Source organism: Quercus lobata, chromosome 3 (assembly GCF_001633185.2).
Source record: "Quercus lobata isolate SW786 chromosome 3, ValleyOak3.0 Primary Assembly, whole genome shotgun sequence".
In the NCBI taxonomy this organism is placed as follows: domain Eukaryota; kingdom Viridiplantae; phylum Streptophyta; class Magnoliopsida; order Fagales; family Fagaceae; genus Quercus; species Quercus lobata.
Window position 1 is genome coordinate 33,311,206 of NC_044906.1, and position 17,868 is coordinate 33,329,073.

Genomic DNA, 17,868 nt, shown 5'->3' on the forward strand with positions numbered 1-17,868 from the left:
TACATGCAATCGGTGTTTATGGGCAAGAGTGTAGCTCTTTGCATAATGCAGAGTTTGGAACACACCATGATTGGGGCTAGTCCTAAGCAATTTTTCACGTTAAGGGAAGGTGATACTGCTTACACTTTGCAACGGGGGTGCAACTCCTTTGGGCAGTACTTAGTAGTGACAGAGCTTAAGGTAGGTGGGTTACGGCAAACTATCATTATTCTTGCCGGAAAATTACAACAAGGATGGAGAACTTTTGGGATTGAATTATGAAGGATATTGGAACCTTCTCAATATGCGTTGGGTGGATTGAAGTTTGTACCGTACAGGTCTAAGCAGATCCCAAAATCTCATTCTGTCTGGTCCTATGTGGAAGCTGTCAAAGCTCTAGTGCAGGCAAGGCTGAAGCACGTTCAGCAGCCCCTCATCAACGAAAAGGTTAAGGCTGGTAGCGTGAAGGATATTGTGGAGTTTCCGAGTGACAATTCTCGCACACAGGTAGTAGTTTCTGATACTCAGGCTAGAAGTTTTTCCTAGTCAGCCATGGGTGGTGGTGGTGAGGGTGGAGAAGGTGGTATTAATGGTAAGAATAAAATTGAGGTGAAAATCTCGGAAGGAAATAATGTCAATATTCCTTTGAAGCCCAATTTGAATTCAAAAATGGTTGAGTTTGGAAAGCTGCGTGATAGAAGGAAGGCACGTTGGCTAGGGAGAGGGTTGACTGTGTATGTGAATGAATATGGAACGAGGCGGGTATCTTGGGATGGTGTTAAGGGTGGGAAACAAGCTGGCAAATGGGTTATAATGAATAAGGGCCATAAGGGTCTGGGCTCATCAAAGCAGAATGCCCAAGTCCTGTTGGAAAATAAAGAACCCATTTTGGGCTTGGGTTTGTCAAGCCCACGAAATTTTGAGGCTGGTGAGAGTTCATTAAGTGGACAAAAGGATCTGGAGTCTTCTTACCTGAATAGGTGAACTATGCCAAGCTCAGGTAAGAGTGAGCTCACTGCCACGAAGGAGTTTGAGTGTTCAAGGGTCTCACCCATCGCATCGGAGCAACATGCGATGTCGTCAAAGGGATCTTCTTCCTTAATGGCAATGGTAGTAGCAGGTAAGGGTGGTCAGCACAGCCTGATAAGCATAGCTCAGCCACCCATTGTGCCGACAGGTCCAGTAGTGGTGGCCCAAGCCTCCCACAAGCAGATGTCGCCGGTCAGTGCTCCGAGTGGGTCCAGGTTGTTGTCGGAGGTGTCACCGGCCACGATTTTGGAACTGGTATTGACCCTTACTGAATTGAGAGTGTTGGAGTTGGTGTCTTTGTCTTCTCCAGTGGCATCGGAGGAGGGGGAGATGATTTTGTGGGTTCAGAAGGACTGGTTACATCTAATTTTGAGGGAGCTCAATTACCTGGCCCAACTATAATGGAATTGGTCGGAGATTTGGATATAATGGAATTGGTCAGAGATTTGGATAAGTCGTGGGGTAATTCCAAAGATTGGACATTACAATTGCGTGATGGCAGGCAATTAGTGCCACCATTCACTGTATCATTCTCTAGATTGTTTGTCAGTCTGTTCAAGTTTGGAGGGAGAGTGTGTACCAGGTAATGCTTCTAGTACTAATGAAGGGTAGAGGGTTAGTTGGGCAGATGAGGGTGAGGGGCTAGTAGAGTCTTTGTCTATGGTTCCTGGGTCAGAGAGTGAGATGTGGGAATTTGATGAAAGGTTAAGGTCTTGTGAGAGAGGTGATGAGCCATTAGTTGTGGTACCTTTGGCCATTGAAGGTCCGGTGGAGTCGGAGTTTAGTCATGTGAAGGAGATTGGGTGTAAGGAGAGTGGATAATTGTCAACTATCACAATGGGTAACCAATAGGATAAAGGCTTTCAAGAAATCTGTGGGCACTTCACTGGAAGGTTTTGAGGAGTAGATTACAGGATTGTTATTAGCTATAGAGGCTAGAAAGAAAGATAAACAGAAACTTGTGGTGGGCGATCAAATGAAGTTGGTCAAGTCAGGCTAGAAGGGTCAGCGAGAGTTGAAGAATTTGTTGTCATCTTTGAATGTTGAGTATGATCCAAATAAAGCAAGGAGTGCAAGTTCTGAGCGGGCTATTGTGCCTTATCAATGAATGTGAAGATTATTTTTTGGAACGTTAAAGGGTTGAATGAGCAAGACAAAAGGCTCAGGGTTAGAAATTTGATTAGGAAATGGGGGCCAGATGTGGTTTGTCTTCAAGAAACCAAATTGGGGCTGATTAATAGAGCGGTGATTCGTAGCTTGTGGGGTGGCCAACATGCTGACTGGTCTTACTTAGGTTCTTGTGGAGCTTCTGGTGGGGTATTAGTGATGTGGGACACTCGGGTAGTGAATAAAATGGAGGAAGCAGTGGGTAGATTTTCGGTTTCTTGTAAGTTCACAAGTGTGTCAGATCAGTTTGTTTGGGTGTTTACTGGTGTTTATGGTTCTAATTTACACCGAGACAGGAGGTTTTTATGGGAGGAACTTTGTGGCTTGAATAGTTGGTGGAGTGTCCCATGGTGTGTGGGTGGTGATTTTAATGTGGTTAGGTTCCCTTCCGAACGATTGGGGTCTAATTCCTTCACTCTTGCTATGAGGGAGTTTTCTGACTTCATTTCGGAACAAGGTCTCATTGATCTGCCATTGCAAGGGGGTACTTTTACTTGGTCAAATTCTAGAGAAGTTGCTTCGAAGGCTAGGTTGGACAGATTCTTGTTTTCTGCAGATTGGGAGGATAAGTTTCCAACAGTTTCTCAAAGACGGATGTCTAGGTTGTGTTCGGATCATTTTCCAATTGTCCTTGAGGACGGATCTCAGAGATAGTGTATGTCGTTTAGATTTGAGAATATGTGGCTTAGGGATGAAGGTTTTGTGGATAGGGTTCGGTCTTGGTAGGACTCCTATTAGGTTCATGGTGCACCGAGTTTTATTCTGACCAATAAATTAAAGCTATTAAAAAATGATTTGAAAAGATGGAATGTGGAGGTGTTTGGTCATGTTGAAGTTCGGATTAAAAAATTGTGGAAGGACTTAAGTGTTCTAGAGAATATGGAGGAGAGTAGGGGATTATCAGCGGAGGAAAGGGTAGAAATGGGAAGAATTCGTGAGGAGTTAGAAAAAGCTACTCTGTTGGATGAAATATGTTGGAGGCAAAAATCTAGAGTTCTCTATGTTAAGGAAGGAGACAGGAATACTAAAATTTTCCACCGTATAGCTAACTCTTACAAAAGGGTTAATTCTATTGATAGGCTTATGGTGGATGGGGTGTTGTCTTCGGATCCGGCTACCATTGCAGATTGTATCTCTTAGTTTTATAGGCATCTTTATTATGAGGATGTGGCTCATAGACCTGTCTTAGATGATGTGGATTTTTCTAGTATCTCGGTGGAAGATGCAAGTTGGCTAGATAGGCCTTTTGAGGAAGAAGAGGTGTTTGGGGTGATTAATGATTTTAATGGTGATAAGGCACCTAGCCCAGATGGCTTTTCCATGGCATTCTTCCAGTCTTGTTGGGGTGTTTTGAAAACAAAAATTATGGTTGTTTTCCAAAATTTCCAATCTCAGGCGGTGTTTGAGAAGAGTCTTTATGCTTCGTTCCTTGCCCTTATTCCCAAGAAAATGGATGCTGTGGAGGTCAAGGACTTTCGGCCTATTAGCCTAGTTGGTGGGATTTATAAGATTATTTCTAAGGTGTTGGCTAATCAGCTTCGTAGGGTGGCACATGGGCTTATTTCGGATTCACAAAATGCTTTTGTGAAGGGCAGATAGATTTTGGATTCCGTCTTGATTGCTTCTGAATGTATTGATAGTAGATTGAAGTCAGGAATTCCAGGTGTGTTGTGTAAATTGGATGTGGAGAAGGCGTATGATCATGTGAGTTGGGATTTTTAATGTATATGCTTCAGCGTTGTGGTTTCTCAGAGAAATGAAGAAAATGGGTAAGGTATTGCATTTCAACTGTAAAGTTTTCTATTTTGATCAATGGTAGCCCATCTGATTTCTTTGGAAGTTCTAGGGGGCTTCGGCAAGGGGATCATTTATCTCCTTTGTTGTTTGATATTGTGATGGAGGCATTAAGTGGTATGTTGGATGTGGTTGCCTCCGCCAGGCAATTCTCAGGCTTTTCTGTGGGTAGTACGGTTGGTCCATTAGTGATGGTGTCTCACCTTTTATTCGCAGATGACACTCTGATTTATTGTGATGTTGAACCTTCTCAGATTGCTAATTTGAGGGCGATTCTTGCTAGATTTGAGGAGGTGTCAGGGCTTCATATTAATTTGGGGAAATCTGAGTTGGTACTTGTTGGTGGGGTACACAATTTGGAGGTTTTGGTGGGTCTGTTGGGGTGTGGGCAATCTTCTTTGCCCTTGAAATATTTGGGCCTTCCATTAGGTGCTAAATTTAAGGATTTATCTATTTAGAATCCTATCCTAGAGAAAATAGAAAGGAGACTAGCAGGTTGGAAGAGAATGTATTTATCTAAAGGGGTAAGGTGACACTCATTAAAAGCTCACTTTCGTCTTTACCTACATACTTTCTTTCCCTTCTTCCTTTACCGGGTAAGGTGGCAAAGTGTATGGAGAAATTACAGAGAGATTTTCTGTGGAATGGGATTGGTGGTGAACCTAAAATGCATTTAGTTAATTGGGCCAAGGTTTGTAGGCCTTTGCAGGATGGGGGGTTGGGTATTAGAAGGCTGGGAAACTTTAATTCTGCCTTGCTAGGAAAATGGTTGTGGAGGTATGGCATGGAGACTGATGCTTTATGGAGGAGGGTTATAGAGGCAAAATATGGGAACATTTGGGGTGGTTGGCGTACGAAAAAGGTGACAAGTCCTTATGGGGTCAGCCTGTGGAGATACATTAGAAGTGGCTGGTTGAACTTCTCTAAATTCCTTGTTTATGATGTAGGGGATGGGACTAGAGTGAAATTTTGGAAGCATGTGTGGTGTGGGGATTGTACTCTCCAAGAGGCCTTTCCGGAGCTTTATTGCCTTAGTAGGTCTAAGGATTCCTTGGTGGTTGAAGTTATGAGTTGGTCTGCGGGGAGGTTTCACTGGAATGTGCAATTTCATCATCCACCACAAGATTGGGAAGAAGAAGCCTTTGACCGGTTTATGGGGTTGGTCTATTCTTCGACTGTGAAGGGGTTTGGCCTAGATAAGGTTTGTTGGAAGCTTGCAAGAAATAGAGGTTTTGAGGTTAGAGGTTATTATAGCTCCTTCTACCCTCCTACTCTTGTTTTCTTTCCATGGAGAATGATATAGCAATCGAAGGTTCCTCCAAGGGTGGCTTTCTTTTCTTGGTCTTCTTCCTTAGGTAAGATCTTAACAACAGACAACCTTTGTAAAAGACGAGTGATAGTGCTTGACTGGTGCTATATGTGTAAGAGGTGTCGGGAGTCTGTGGATCATCTTCTATTTCATTGCTCCATAGCTTGGGAGTTGTGGTCTTTGGTTTTCTGCTTGTTTGGTATTCAATGGGTCATGCCTAACACTGTTCTTGAGTTGTTTTAGGCTTGGGAAGGAAAGGTTGCATGACATCGTCACATTAATGTTTGGAAATTAGTGCCTCATTGCTTAATTTGGTGCATTTGGCATGAAAGGAATGCTAGAAGCTTTGAGGGTTGTGAACGTTCTTTGCTGCAGATTAAGTCTTTTTTCCTACACACACTCTTTGAATGGAGTGTGGTCTTTTCTCACTTTTCTTGTTCTTCTTTTTCTATTTTTCTTGATCATTGTTCTTTTGTTTCCTAATTTGTGCCCCCATAGTACATCCCCAATGTACTCGGTTTGGCAATCTTTCTATTATTAATAATATTCTTACGTTATTTATCATAAAAAAATAAAAAATGAATAAGGATAGCAAGAGAAAGTCTATCATGGTTTCAAGACTCATTGGGTGTCTATGCGTGTGATGTACCAATCAAAAGAAAAGAAGAACAAGAGGAAGCCTAAAGTAGTCACACCTAGAGTTTCCTTAGCATAAAACTAAAGAAAGATTCCACCCTCTAGCAAGCACTTCATAGTTGGCTTTGCTGGTCGAAAGTTGTGGACTCCCAATAATATAGGATTAGGAATGCCAAGCAGCACACACACACACACACATATATATAGAAAAGCCAACAGGATCTTGCAATTGTACCTTAAAGAATGAAACTGAACTTAAAGCTATTAAAGACCAACTGTAGACATTATTCTCATTCTTGTTCCCATTAGCATTTTTGTATAGACATTCTGTTAACCTCCAGCTGAATTTTTAGAAAATATTTGGAACACCTAACGTATTCCTTATTATATTATTATTATTATTATAATAAATTTATGCTTAGGATAATACTGAATTTGAATTTTTTCATGCTTAGGAATACAAGATATAGCTTAAGTAAGATCGGCCTCAGTGTCAATGAAACATTATTGTAGCCCAGGCTTAGTCCTTGTAATAGAATTTGATGCCCCAATTATTCAGTTTAAAATTTCTAAATATACTTAACAAGAAATTCTCCCCAAAGCAAAGTTTGGATTTTTGGCAAGCACTCAAAAAGGCCATTATACTACTTCTTTACAAGCCTGTGGGGTTAACAAGAAAATGAAACAAAACTGAAAAATAAAAATTCATAAAATGACAAGATTGAGTAAATGAAACACCTTTTACTTCACTGTTAAGTGGCCGAATATTTGGTTAGCTGTGTTTGCTTTATTCTGGGTAGCTTTGTCTATGCCAAAGACTACAACGGTTGCTGGAACACGAGTTCCAAGATATGGAAAGTGCTACCATTATGTGTATTATGGAGAATGAGAGGAGGAATTGAACTTTTGACGGGGTTGAATCCCCAAATCATGTTCTTAAGTAATTTAGTTGAAGGAAGGTATGACTGAATGACTACTTTGGGTAGTATCCTTGCATCCTCCTATCTAGAATTTTTAGATCTTTAGAATCTTAGATTGTAATCACTTAGGGCACATTTGTGTATTTGAAGTAGTTCTTCTTTCAAATAAAATTATGTTACTTATCAGAAAGAAAACAAGTTTTGTTATTAATTTATTAACCCCTTAGATAAAATTTCTCCACAATTATTAGCAGTTTATTTCTTAAAATTTTTTAACTGAATTTTCACACAAGTCAGCATTCAATTTATTTCTGAATATTCAGGACATTCACACAAGTCAGCATTCAGTGGCAAGACACTGATTCAATGAGGGAGGAGTTAGATGATTTACAGGTGTGTGAGTGTGGTTCCCTTTGTTTCTTTACATGTAGATACAAGATGAATTTAATGTATGGCTGTTTTTGTTTGGGAACCTTTTTTTTTTTTTTTTTAACCGCGGGGGGTGGGGGGGGTTGGTGTTGGTTTTACATTCACAATTGATATTGTACCATTCTGCTAGTGGATCGATTACAATTATCTTCTTACTATTTGTTGCAGATTTTCTTAAGCACAAGGTGGGCTATCTTATTGAATTTGCATGTTGAGATGTTCCGTGTCAACAAGTATCCTGTCTATGTTACTATTATTTTTGATATATTGACTACTGTGGAAAAATCTATATGATATCTGGAGTGATTACATTTTCCTTGTTTGATAGTTAAATTGATACATGTTTTACATGTGCTGGTAAACATTTTAGAACTTTGAATGTCAACTGCCTTATATTGTCCATAACACATATATATGATGATGCCAATGAGTCGTAGGCTTCCAGTCCCTTCTAAGGGCAAGGTGGGAGGTGAGGTTTTGGGTTCAAGACACACTAGATGCAAGTGTAACTAACAACTTTTTGTGTGTGTGTGTGTGTGTTTAAATGATGATAATTCATTTTATTACCTATAAAGTTCCTTAACCTGAGATAGCGTAGAAGACATTCTTCAAGTTCTCATAGTCTTTGCGGTTGAGTCATTGGAGTTGGATTTTGCACTTCTGTTTCCAGAGCGGCACATTCTTCTACGTGTTTTGCCTGTTCTTGTTGTTTTAGCAACATCATCAGAGAAAGACAGTGAGTCTTTGTACAAGAGGGTGAAAATCAACAGACTGATCAATATATTTAAGGTATTGCTGTTATGTAAAATGATTTAAATGTCAATGAGTGAAGAAGCAACAAGAAGCATATATCTCTTTCTTTACATTTGTTTTGGTAGAATTGAATAAGAAGCTTGCATTAATTTGTCTGTTTTCTTGGCAGAATGATCCAGTAATTCCTGCATTTCCAGATCTTCATCTTTCTCCTGCTGCAATCTTGAAAGAATTATCAATGTACTTTCAAAAGTTTTCTTCCCAAGCACGTCTTCTCACTCTTCCAGCACCTCATGAGCTTCCACCCCGTGAGGCACAAGAATATCCTTTTTTTTCTTTTGTCATATATATGCATGTATGGGTGTGTGTGGTTAAATTCACCAATGGATGCTTATCTACTGCTTTTCTAATGAACTTTTTCCTGCAACTTCTTATATATGTAAGAAAATAATGTTGGTTCCTGTTGTTTTTTTTTTCCTCCTCCCACCCCCTCTCTTGTTAGTACTATTAATGCAAACATATGAAGCTGGAGTCCCAGTTTGGCCAGCTTGAAAAAATATTTTAGTTGCATTCCCCTTTCTTTCGACTTTTAAGTACAATGGGATTCTGAACAGAATAATGACCAACAAAGTAAACAACATTGAGGACTGTTCCTCGCCTTTGTGGTGCTTTGACAAGCTTGCTTATGTGTATAACTACAGGTCTCAGATTTTGGGGTGTGATAATTTTGTTTGCATTTACTTATTAAAAAAAAATTGTTTGCATTTGCTACTTCCTTAATTGTTGATAGAAAAGTAGGAATTATGGAACTAATATGTACCTTCTGGCCGTTTTGAGAGTAAATAGTTTGGGGTGGGGTTTAGATTAGTTGCCTCCTCATCAATCTTAATTCATTGTGTTGAAACTAATCTACTCATAACTTTGTTTAAATATTTTCCATGTGGCTTATTTATATGCTTTATTTATTTTTCTTTTTCTTGGGCATCATTTTTCAATTTTAAAATCATGTATGTACTTTATTGTGAAATTTCATTTAATTACTTACTGCTTAGGCTTTTGTGAAAATCAATAATTTATCATGGTATCAGGATAGAAGGTCATGAGTTTGAACCTTGACTCCATTTAAAAATGTTCAAAATCCCACTTGTTGGGCCCCATTTATTAAGGGGAGTCTGAGCCCATACACGAGAGGGAGTGTTAGAATTATGGTTAGGATGGCGCAAGGAAATATATTATGGTACTTTACCGTTTGCTTCTAAAACATTTACAAACTTATGTACAAAATGCTATCAAATGGAACTTCATCCTCCTAGAAGAGTGGGTGGTGGGTGAGGTCATGAGTTAAAAACCCACTAGGCGCATGTATAACTTAACAATAAAGAAAAATATGAACTTCTGCACAATACCTGTACTTCCATTGTATTTTTAGTGAAACCTTGACATAATTTACTTATCAGAGACATTATCTGATCATCAATCACATTGGAGCAATCCGTGCTGAACATGATGATTTCACAATTCGTTTTGCTTCATCAATGAATCAGGTGCTGACCCATCCAAAGGAAATTCTTTACTTACAGATATGTTATATGTGTTATTTTTCTGTCCCAGCTGTATATGTCTTTAAATTTCATATCTTTTCTCTTTATTTTTGTTTGTACAGCTATTGTTGTTAAAGTCAACCGACAGTGCTGATATTGAGTGGAGCAAAGAAGTCAAGGGAAGCATGTATGATGTAATTGTTGAAGGTTTTCAACTTTTAAGCAGATGGACTGCACGCATTTGGGAACAATGTGCATGGAAATTTTCTCGTCCATGCAAGGATCCAGTTCCTTTGGAATCACATGAGACTTCGGCATCATTTTCTGACTATGAAAAGGTATTATGTCTTTTATGTTTTTTCCTTCTATTTTTCCGGTTGATCTGTAACAGAAATTTCTTTTGGCTTTCCACAATTTTTTCTGATCCTGAGCCTCACTGAAGTAACATATCAGTATCTTAGCACAGATGGTTAAAATTTTGTCTATTATTTCATTTTTTGAATTGTTAGCTATTGCTTTCTTCTTATTTTAATTTGAGGTTTCCTTGATTTCTATTGCTTTTTTTTTTTTTTGGTTTATTGTGTAAAGGGTTGTCACCATTACTCTTACTCTTATAATGGATATCATGCCGTATAAAGGCCCCACACATTGTGACCAAGACTTGTAGTTAAGCTCTGTGGCTGAACTTTTTATATCTGCTTGAGTGCTTAGTCAATTTTTTTCACACCCTAGGAAACATTTTTACTCGCTGGCAAGCTGTATTGCTGTTTCTTTTTCCTCCTCTCACTGCCTTCTAATTGTTACTTCAATTGAGATATCAATCTTATTATATTCCTTTTTTCTAATAAAGTTTCCCTGTTCCAAATAAAAAATAAAATAAAAATAAAAGGTATCAATGTTATTAGAATCAATGCAAGGTTGGGAGCTGGAGTCTCTATTTTCTTTTCTTGATATTCTCTACTCCACCAAAGTGGGGAGGGTAGAGGAAAAATTGTGTTGAAATCCTTTTAAAGACGACCATTCAACGTTTAAACTTTTCACAAAGTTTTAAACTCAAATGGATGCCGTTCTTTCCTTTGGAAGAGCATTTGGAAGGTCACAGTTCCAACAAGAGTGGGTTTTGCAATATGGACAATGACATTAGGCAAATTTCTAATAGTGGACAATTTGAGGCCCAACTAATTTGTACGTTTTCTTGGGTATAGCCCACAATGGGAAATCCGAAAGCAGATTGGCATATGGTTGGTGGCTTTTGGTAGCGATATAACATTTGCTTGCTCGAAATGTATATATCCAAGGAGGATAGCTCACAGCCGAGAAGCCCCCTTTGATGACTGAGCTTGATCACCCTCCCCAAATACTAAGTTCTAATCTCTCCCTTTTCTCCCATGTTTGTCCCCAAATACAAAATCTTTGGCACATACATGGGTCCCCCCACTTACAGTATTTGGGTGGTTTCCTAAGTCTAAGTTACTGTTCCTACATGTCTAATCATGCATCAGTGATAGGGCCCACGGCCACGCCTTTGAAATGACTTTCTTGTAACTTGCGCTATACGTCGGATCTTGTGTTCGGCTGGTGGAGTTCATGGTAATAGAGGATGTAGGGGTGTTGATCAAACAGGAGGCCAAGGTAGATGCAGGGACCCCATGTACATGATCTTTTTAGTTGAGCTGATTGATCTTTTTAGTTTAGATGATGGTTATTTATCTCTTGTATATTCCATGTGTACTATGCCCTTTTTGCACTTTTCCAATAAAAAATTAATAATTTAAAAATTGAGCACTGTAGTGGTGGATTATATACATGTTTTCTATCTTAATATTATGTTTTGTTTGATAGTGGCATTTTATTACATTCCCTGTAGGTTGTACGTTATAATTATAGTGCAGAGGAAAGGAAAGCACTGGTTGAACTTGTTAGCTACATAAAGAGTGTAGGATCAATGATGCAGCGGTGCGACACTTTGGTAGCTGATGCATTATGGGAAACGATACATGCTGAGGTCCAAGATTTTGTACAAAACACATTGGCAACTATGCTGCGGACTACCTTTCGAAAGAAGAAGGATCTTTCAAGGTGGGAATTTATTATTATTATTATTGTTATTGTTGTTGTTAATGTTCCATTTAGAAGTTAAGTCTGTTAGCATCATTATTGTTATGCAATTAAGATACAATAAATATTATCATATTTTTTTGATAAGTAATGAAAATTATTATTGTGGGGCCTGAAATTTGGAATCCTGGCTCACTTCACATTAAGGGCCCAAAGCCCAAGCCGAGGAGCCCTACTGCCGAGGAGGTATGATGAGAACCCCTTAATGGCCCAAGAAGGTAGCCGAGGACAACCTCACGCTCAACGCCTCACAAAACGCCTGAAGAAAAGGACAAACTCAGTACAAGAGCAGTACAAGTGAGAAAGCTGTCAACACCATAACGTGGAGCCCAGCACCTGACAAGCCCATACCCCATACCATGCTATCCAGCTTTTCCCAACCACTCTGACGTGAGGATTGATAAGACGAGTAATTGCCCCAAACAAGGAGAAACTGACACGTAGATGAAGAAGGGGAATTGAATACTAGTATAAAAGGGAAAAGAGAGCTAAAAAAGGGGAGGCTCCGGAAAAAGGAGAAAAAGGAGGAAGAATGGTGAAAGGATACTGCTCCTCGGATTAATTCCGAGGAGTCAGACCTTTCAAACCACATCCATGTAAGGCTTAGCTATACAGGCCAAATCCACCTTCGTATGGGCTTCCATGAAAATCCTGACTAAACCGTTGCCCAACAACCAAGGTCCAGCCTTTCTATCCCACTCTCTACAAATCATATTGTTCGGGCCCTTTACATACGAGCCCAATGTCATCCTTGGGCCGTTAAAAATCATGTCCCTACAGTTATCATTATTAATATATAGGGGATAATATTAGATTACTTTTGGTCTGACCATATATATGATTTTGAGTTAACCATTGATAGCTCTAAAGATTTTAAAAAATATTATTAACACTCACTACAATTCATTTATTTTTTTCATAAAATATTTCTAACATATAACTTAGTTTTGTAACTTATTTTCTAGGAATTTGACCTGAAACGAAAAACTGATATTTGCTGTGGAAGTTGTTTGAAAACTTGATGAGCATGATGGTAGGATAGTTATGTTTGGTTCCACATTTTGGCCTCCAAAAGTGACTTTTGGCTGGGAGCCTACTAATTTGAATGGAAAATGATTGTTTGGTAACCTAATACTGAACCCATTTATTGCCTCCTAGGCATGATGATAAATTGCCTATCCCGTTAAGGGTGAAAAGCCCTTGAATTACCTGGTAACTAGTTTTGGTTGATGGGTTAGTCACTTGTTGGACTCTAATTAACAGTGAAGATTGTTGTACCTTATGCTTTGCGATGTTAACTAATCTAAGTGAAGTTCTTATATGCCATAAAATAAATAAATAAAAACTGAACCCATATATATGACAGAAAATCACATTTTGCAAAAGTTCCAATTGGCATATTTTTTTTCTAAAATTTCCTTTTGTCCTTAATTCAATTTTTGGATATGTTCCAACAAATGGACCCCCATTAAATTTGGTTTTTATGGGGTTGGCACTAACAACTTGTCATTGTGATTCACAATAAAGTTTCCAAATTAAGAGTTATGTTTTGTTTCTTGAGCAATAGGGGTATATGATTTACTGTTTAATACCTTCTAGCCACTTCAAAGTTACCTGGAGGGATGATTCCTGTTTAACTTTTACCGAAAATTGATTAAAGATGGTAGGACTTGGGAATTGCAGGAAAAAGCTATTTTCTCTAGAAGATCTCTGTTGCTATTTTTGTCCAAATTTCTGAAACTGGAAGAGAGGATGCATGATATAGGCACGGAGGTGCCTGTTTGAAGAGATGTGTCTCTGCCTGGACTCAACCTTTGAATGCCTAGATTAGGTGTTCCAAGAGATTATATTTCATGACAGCTTCTCTCACATGAAGTCATGAACTGAAGTAGAAAGAGAATGGAAATTTGTGAGAAATGGCACTCTCTGTTGCAGCAGCATCAAAGCATGTGAAATGCAATACAACCTCATGCATCTTATCAAAAGGAGAAAAACAATGCTATCATCTAACAACTATGCGTACAACACACACCAACATTCATGATATTGTGATAGGCTTGTGGGAAAGGATGTAAAACAATCTGAAACTTTAGAACATCTAATCGAATGGAATCAGTTTAAACATGTTCAAGATCTGAAGTTAGTTTTTGTGAATGCACAGATTAATCTTGAATACCAAACAAGTGCATGTAGCACTAGCCAGCATATGCACTCACAATACCTGAAATTTAAGTGAATTGTTAATTCATTTAATGGGTATCCAGTACCCAATGTGTATGTGGTGGTGTGTGACTGCACATGGACGTTGGATCTCATTGCATAAACAAACACACAAAATTGAAATGTTCATTGAAGTGATTAGCCAAACTAAAGTTTTATCAATTTATGATGTTAGGATTAAAATTATTAATAATTTTCAGCATGGTAAATCATATGATTATAATGTTTAAATCGTTCTTTCATTGAAATCTTTATCATGATTTTTCCCCTATTCTGTTCTTTATTTATGTTGATATGAAGCTCTATGCTTGATTGAATTCAAAGTCTTGCTTGAGCCTTTGGTTATGATACCATTTGATTTAATTGACTCTTTTATCCATAATCTGATTAATCTATTCTTTGTGATGACATTGACATTATTATTTTTAATTGGTAAGTAACACTTGCACTCAGTGTGTCTTGCACCCATGTCCTTACCTTCCATCTTATTATTATGGGAGAGGGAAGTGTCAGTTGAGCTATAGCTCATTGACCTTTGTGATGACGTAGTTTGGAAAATGTAGGTATGTAGCTAATTCTTGTCAAAACCTGCTGCCAGCTGCTTGAATCAAGTTTTCTGTCTAAATCTTGGTTATATGTTTCTTCTAATTGCTAACTCTCAGGATTCTATCCGATATGCGGACCCTTTCAGCTGACTGGATGGCAAATACTAGCAAGTCTGAACCTGAGTTACAATCTTTACAGCATGGGGGTGACGAAAGCAAATCGAACTTCTTTTATCCAAGGCCAGTTGCACCAACAGCGGCTCAGGTTTTCCTCAGTTTTTAAACTTCTTTCCTGCATGTACTTTTAAGGCTGTGAATCATAAAATCTAGCACAACTTCATTCATATGCCATATGAAAGGAAAAATGAGTAATTTTATTAAACAGAGAGGAAAATGAATAAAATCATTCACAAATTCATATGAATCAATAACAAGAACACTATAAGGGTTGGGAGTTTGGGGGAAATGAACCTTGAGAGACAGGTAGTACAGCTTGTGTTGGCAAAGCTTCTTGAAGGTGTGACTGACTTCCCATTTGTAGTCTTGCTTATGGCATTTAAACTTTTCCAAATAATTGTATCTTTTATCTTTTTAGAGGCTGTAAAATTCTCTTTCTTTGATATTCTTTATCTCAAAACAGACAAAAAAGAAGTAAACAAAGTATTTGAAATTATCTTCCCTTCTTTAGTTCTATCAAAATCTTCAGATTTCACTGAACATTCTCAACTTAAAATAATCGGGAAAAAAGAAGAAGATGAAAGACTGATAAATATATCGTGTGCGAGCAAATCTTCTTGCTTGCTAATTCAACCTTTTCGCTCACTCAACGTTTTGATAATAAGTTGGAAGTATTGGTTTTCACCAGACAAGTTCCTTATTAGATGGCAAGCTCTAACATCCCATCCCCCCCCCCCCCCCCCCCAAAAAAAAAAAAAAAAGCATATACTTTTTGGTAATTTTATGCCGTACGGTCTAAACCATATTATTATCAAATGATTGGGATTTCATCCATACATATTCAAATTTAGAACAAGCATATCTTAAGATTCGTGATTTTCTCAATTAGTATATTTTGGCCAGACGTACAAAGATTTCCTTGCAGATGACCACCTAGCTGGTATGGTGATATTTCTTCCTTAGATGTACCCCTTCTCACAAAGAATTCTTTTTTGATGGACAGATGTACATAAATATACATATAATACTAACTCTTTTATAGATGGACATATGTACATGAATATACATATAATTTGGATGAAGGTTGCAAGAATTGATAGATTCATTTTCTTTATGTAGATCCACTGCTTGCAGTTCTTGATATACGAGGTGGTCTCTGGTGGTAACCTTAGGAAGCCAGGGGGGCTCTTTGGGAATAGTGGGTCTGAGATACCGGTTAATGATTTGAAACAATTGGAAACCTTTTTTTACAAGCTTAGCTTTTTCCTCCATATTTTGGACTACTCAGGTATTCTTCTCAACTCTACTTCTTGCAATGGTTGTCCTCATGAGCTGTAACATAGGTAATTTTAACCTGTTGTCGTGATCACAGCTACGGTTGCATCTTTGTCCGATCTTGGTTTCTTGTGGTTTAGAGAATTTTATTTGGAGTCCTCTCGGGTTATTCAGGTACAACTTATACATTTTAATGGTTAGATTAATGTTTTTGGTTCAAACTAAGATATTTGTGTCTTTGTTAGTTTGACTTACTAAAAGGGATATTATGCTGGTCATTTCTAGATTATAGCGTATGATGAACTCAAATCTTTTTTTGGAATGACTAAAAGTCTAACTAGATAGTTTAAATGAACCTTCAGTTTAAATATTTAACCTTCTTGAATATATCAAGCTGATATGTACTCATGAAGTCTAATTATCAATTATTATGTCAAAATTACTTAATTACCTTATAATGGAACATTTTTTCTGGGAAAATGTCCTTTGTTATTTTTGGGATGGTCATAATTGAAAGCACTTGCCACTTTCCAAAGCATGGTCTCTTGAACATTCCACACCCTCACTAATAGCTCTCTTACTGCTGCCAACACAACTGTGTTGTATCTGGGAAGAAGTACATTGGTTTTGACACACACACTTTTGATATGGTACTTAGACTTGCTAATTTGATATTTATATGATTTAATGAAGACTAGCTAACTAATTAATATCATATAGCACCTCAACTTTCTATACAACTCTCTCTCTCTCTCTCCCCTCTAGTTGGCAAGAAGTATTTTTATTCTATGGAATGGGTTTTGTTTCTACCTATATGGTTGCATACCTTCTATTTAGCACACATGCTTTTTGTTTAGTCACCTTCCAATTCTTTAATGTCTCATAAACTTGTTTAGAATATTCATTTTTATTTTCATGTTGTAATTGGACAATAGTAAATGTTAAGAACTAAGAAAAAAGCTAGCAACATCTACGCTATACCCCAAAGGATTAGACACAATTTGGAGGAGATCAGAATGAGAGGAGATCAGGAAAGAGAGCACAGGTTAGATCCTTAGGAGAGGTCTGATTTGATGAGACAAGTCATGAGAGTGGGTCCCACTTGTTTGCATTAATTTACAAATCTTCTGAGGGGAGTTTCAAGTATCCGTTGATGGCTTGGAATAAGGTGTGTTCTCCCATTGAGAGGGGCGGTTTGGGGATAAGAAGTGTGGTGTCATTTAATCAAGCGCTTTTAGGGAATTGGCTGTGGAGATTTGGTCATGAAGTTACCCATCTTTGGCGGAGAGTTATCTCCACAAAATATGGTGAGGGTCATAGGGGGTGGTGCACTAAAGTTTGCAGGATGGCTCATGGGTGTGGTCTTTGGAGAAGCATTAATGAAGGGTGGGAGAGCTTTTCTAAGCATCTATCCTTTGCAGTGGGAGATGGAACTCGTATCTGCTTTTGGCATGATAGGTGGATTGGTGAGAATTCTTTAAAAGATCGCTATCCTGAGCTTTATGCATGTTCAGCGGTCAAGGATGCTTGCATCTCTGAGGTTTTTTGGGCTCCAGAAGGGGGTACAGTTAGAGTGTGGAATTTAAGGTTTTATAGAGCGTTTGAAGATTGGGAATTGGATGCTTCTTATTCTCTTTTTCAACTTATCCAACCTCAAATTCCTCGGGGTGTTAGGAGAGATACTCTTTGTTGGAGGCTAAAAGGGGATGGAAAGTTCGACACCCGGTCTTACTACCATGAGATTCGGGGTGCCTCAAATTCTTTATTTCCTTGGAAGGGTGTTTGGAAACCAAAGATTCCTAAGTGTGTGGCGTTCTTTTTGTGGACTGCTGCACATGGTTAGATCCTCACTTTGGATAATCTAATGCTTAAGGGTCGCCCTTTGGCTAATTGGTGTTGTATGTGTTGCTATGATGGGGAGTTAGTAGACCACCTTCTTCTTCATTGTCCTATTACTCATTCCCTATGGGCTTTCA

General features: G+C 38.3%; 1 protein-coding gene across 3 annotated transcripts in view; it reads left to right on the forward strand.

The window, feature by feature from the left end:
* The window catches only part of LOC115981519 (protein PIR), a 43,361-nt gene that overhangs the window by 8,775 nt on the left and 16,718 nt on the right, over positions 1-17,868 (forward strand). For all 3 annotated transcript variants that reach the window (XM_031103716.1, XM_031103713.1, XM_031103715.1), the window contains 10 exons: positions 7,158-7,227; positions 7,432-7,496; positions 7,857-8,052; positions 8,186-8,337; positions 9,467-9,560; positions 9,680-9,895; positions 11,425-11,636; positions 14,558-14,705; positions 15,737-15,905; positions 15,990-16,066. In XM_031103716.1, coding sequence (XP_030959576.1) covers positions 7,158-7,227; positions 7,432-7,496; positions 7,857-8,052; positions 8,186-8,337; positions 9,467-9,560; positions 9,680-9,895; positions 11,425-11,636; positions 14,558-14,705; positions 15,737-15,905; positions 15,990-16,066 — 1,399 coding nt within the window. The remainder of the gene's footprint in view (positions 1-7,157; positions 7,228-7,431; positions 7,497-7,856; positions 8,053-8,185; positions 8,338-9,466; positions 9,561-9,679; positions 9,896-11,424; positions 11,637-14,557; positions 14,706-15,736; positions 15,906-15,989; positions 16,067-17,868) is intronic.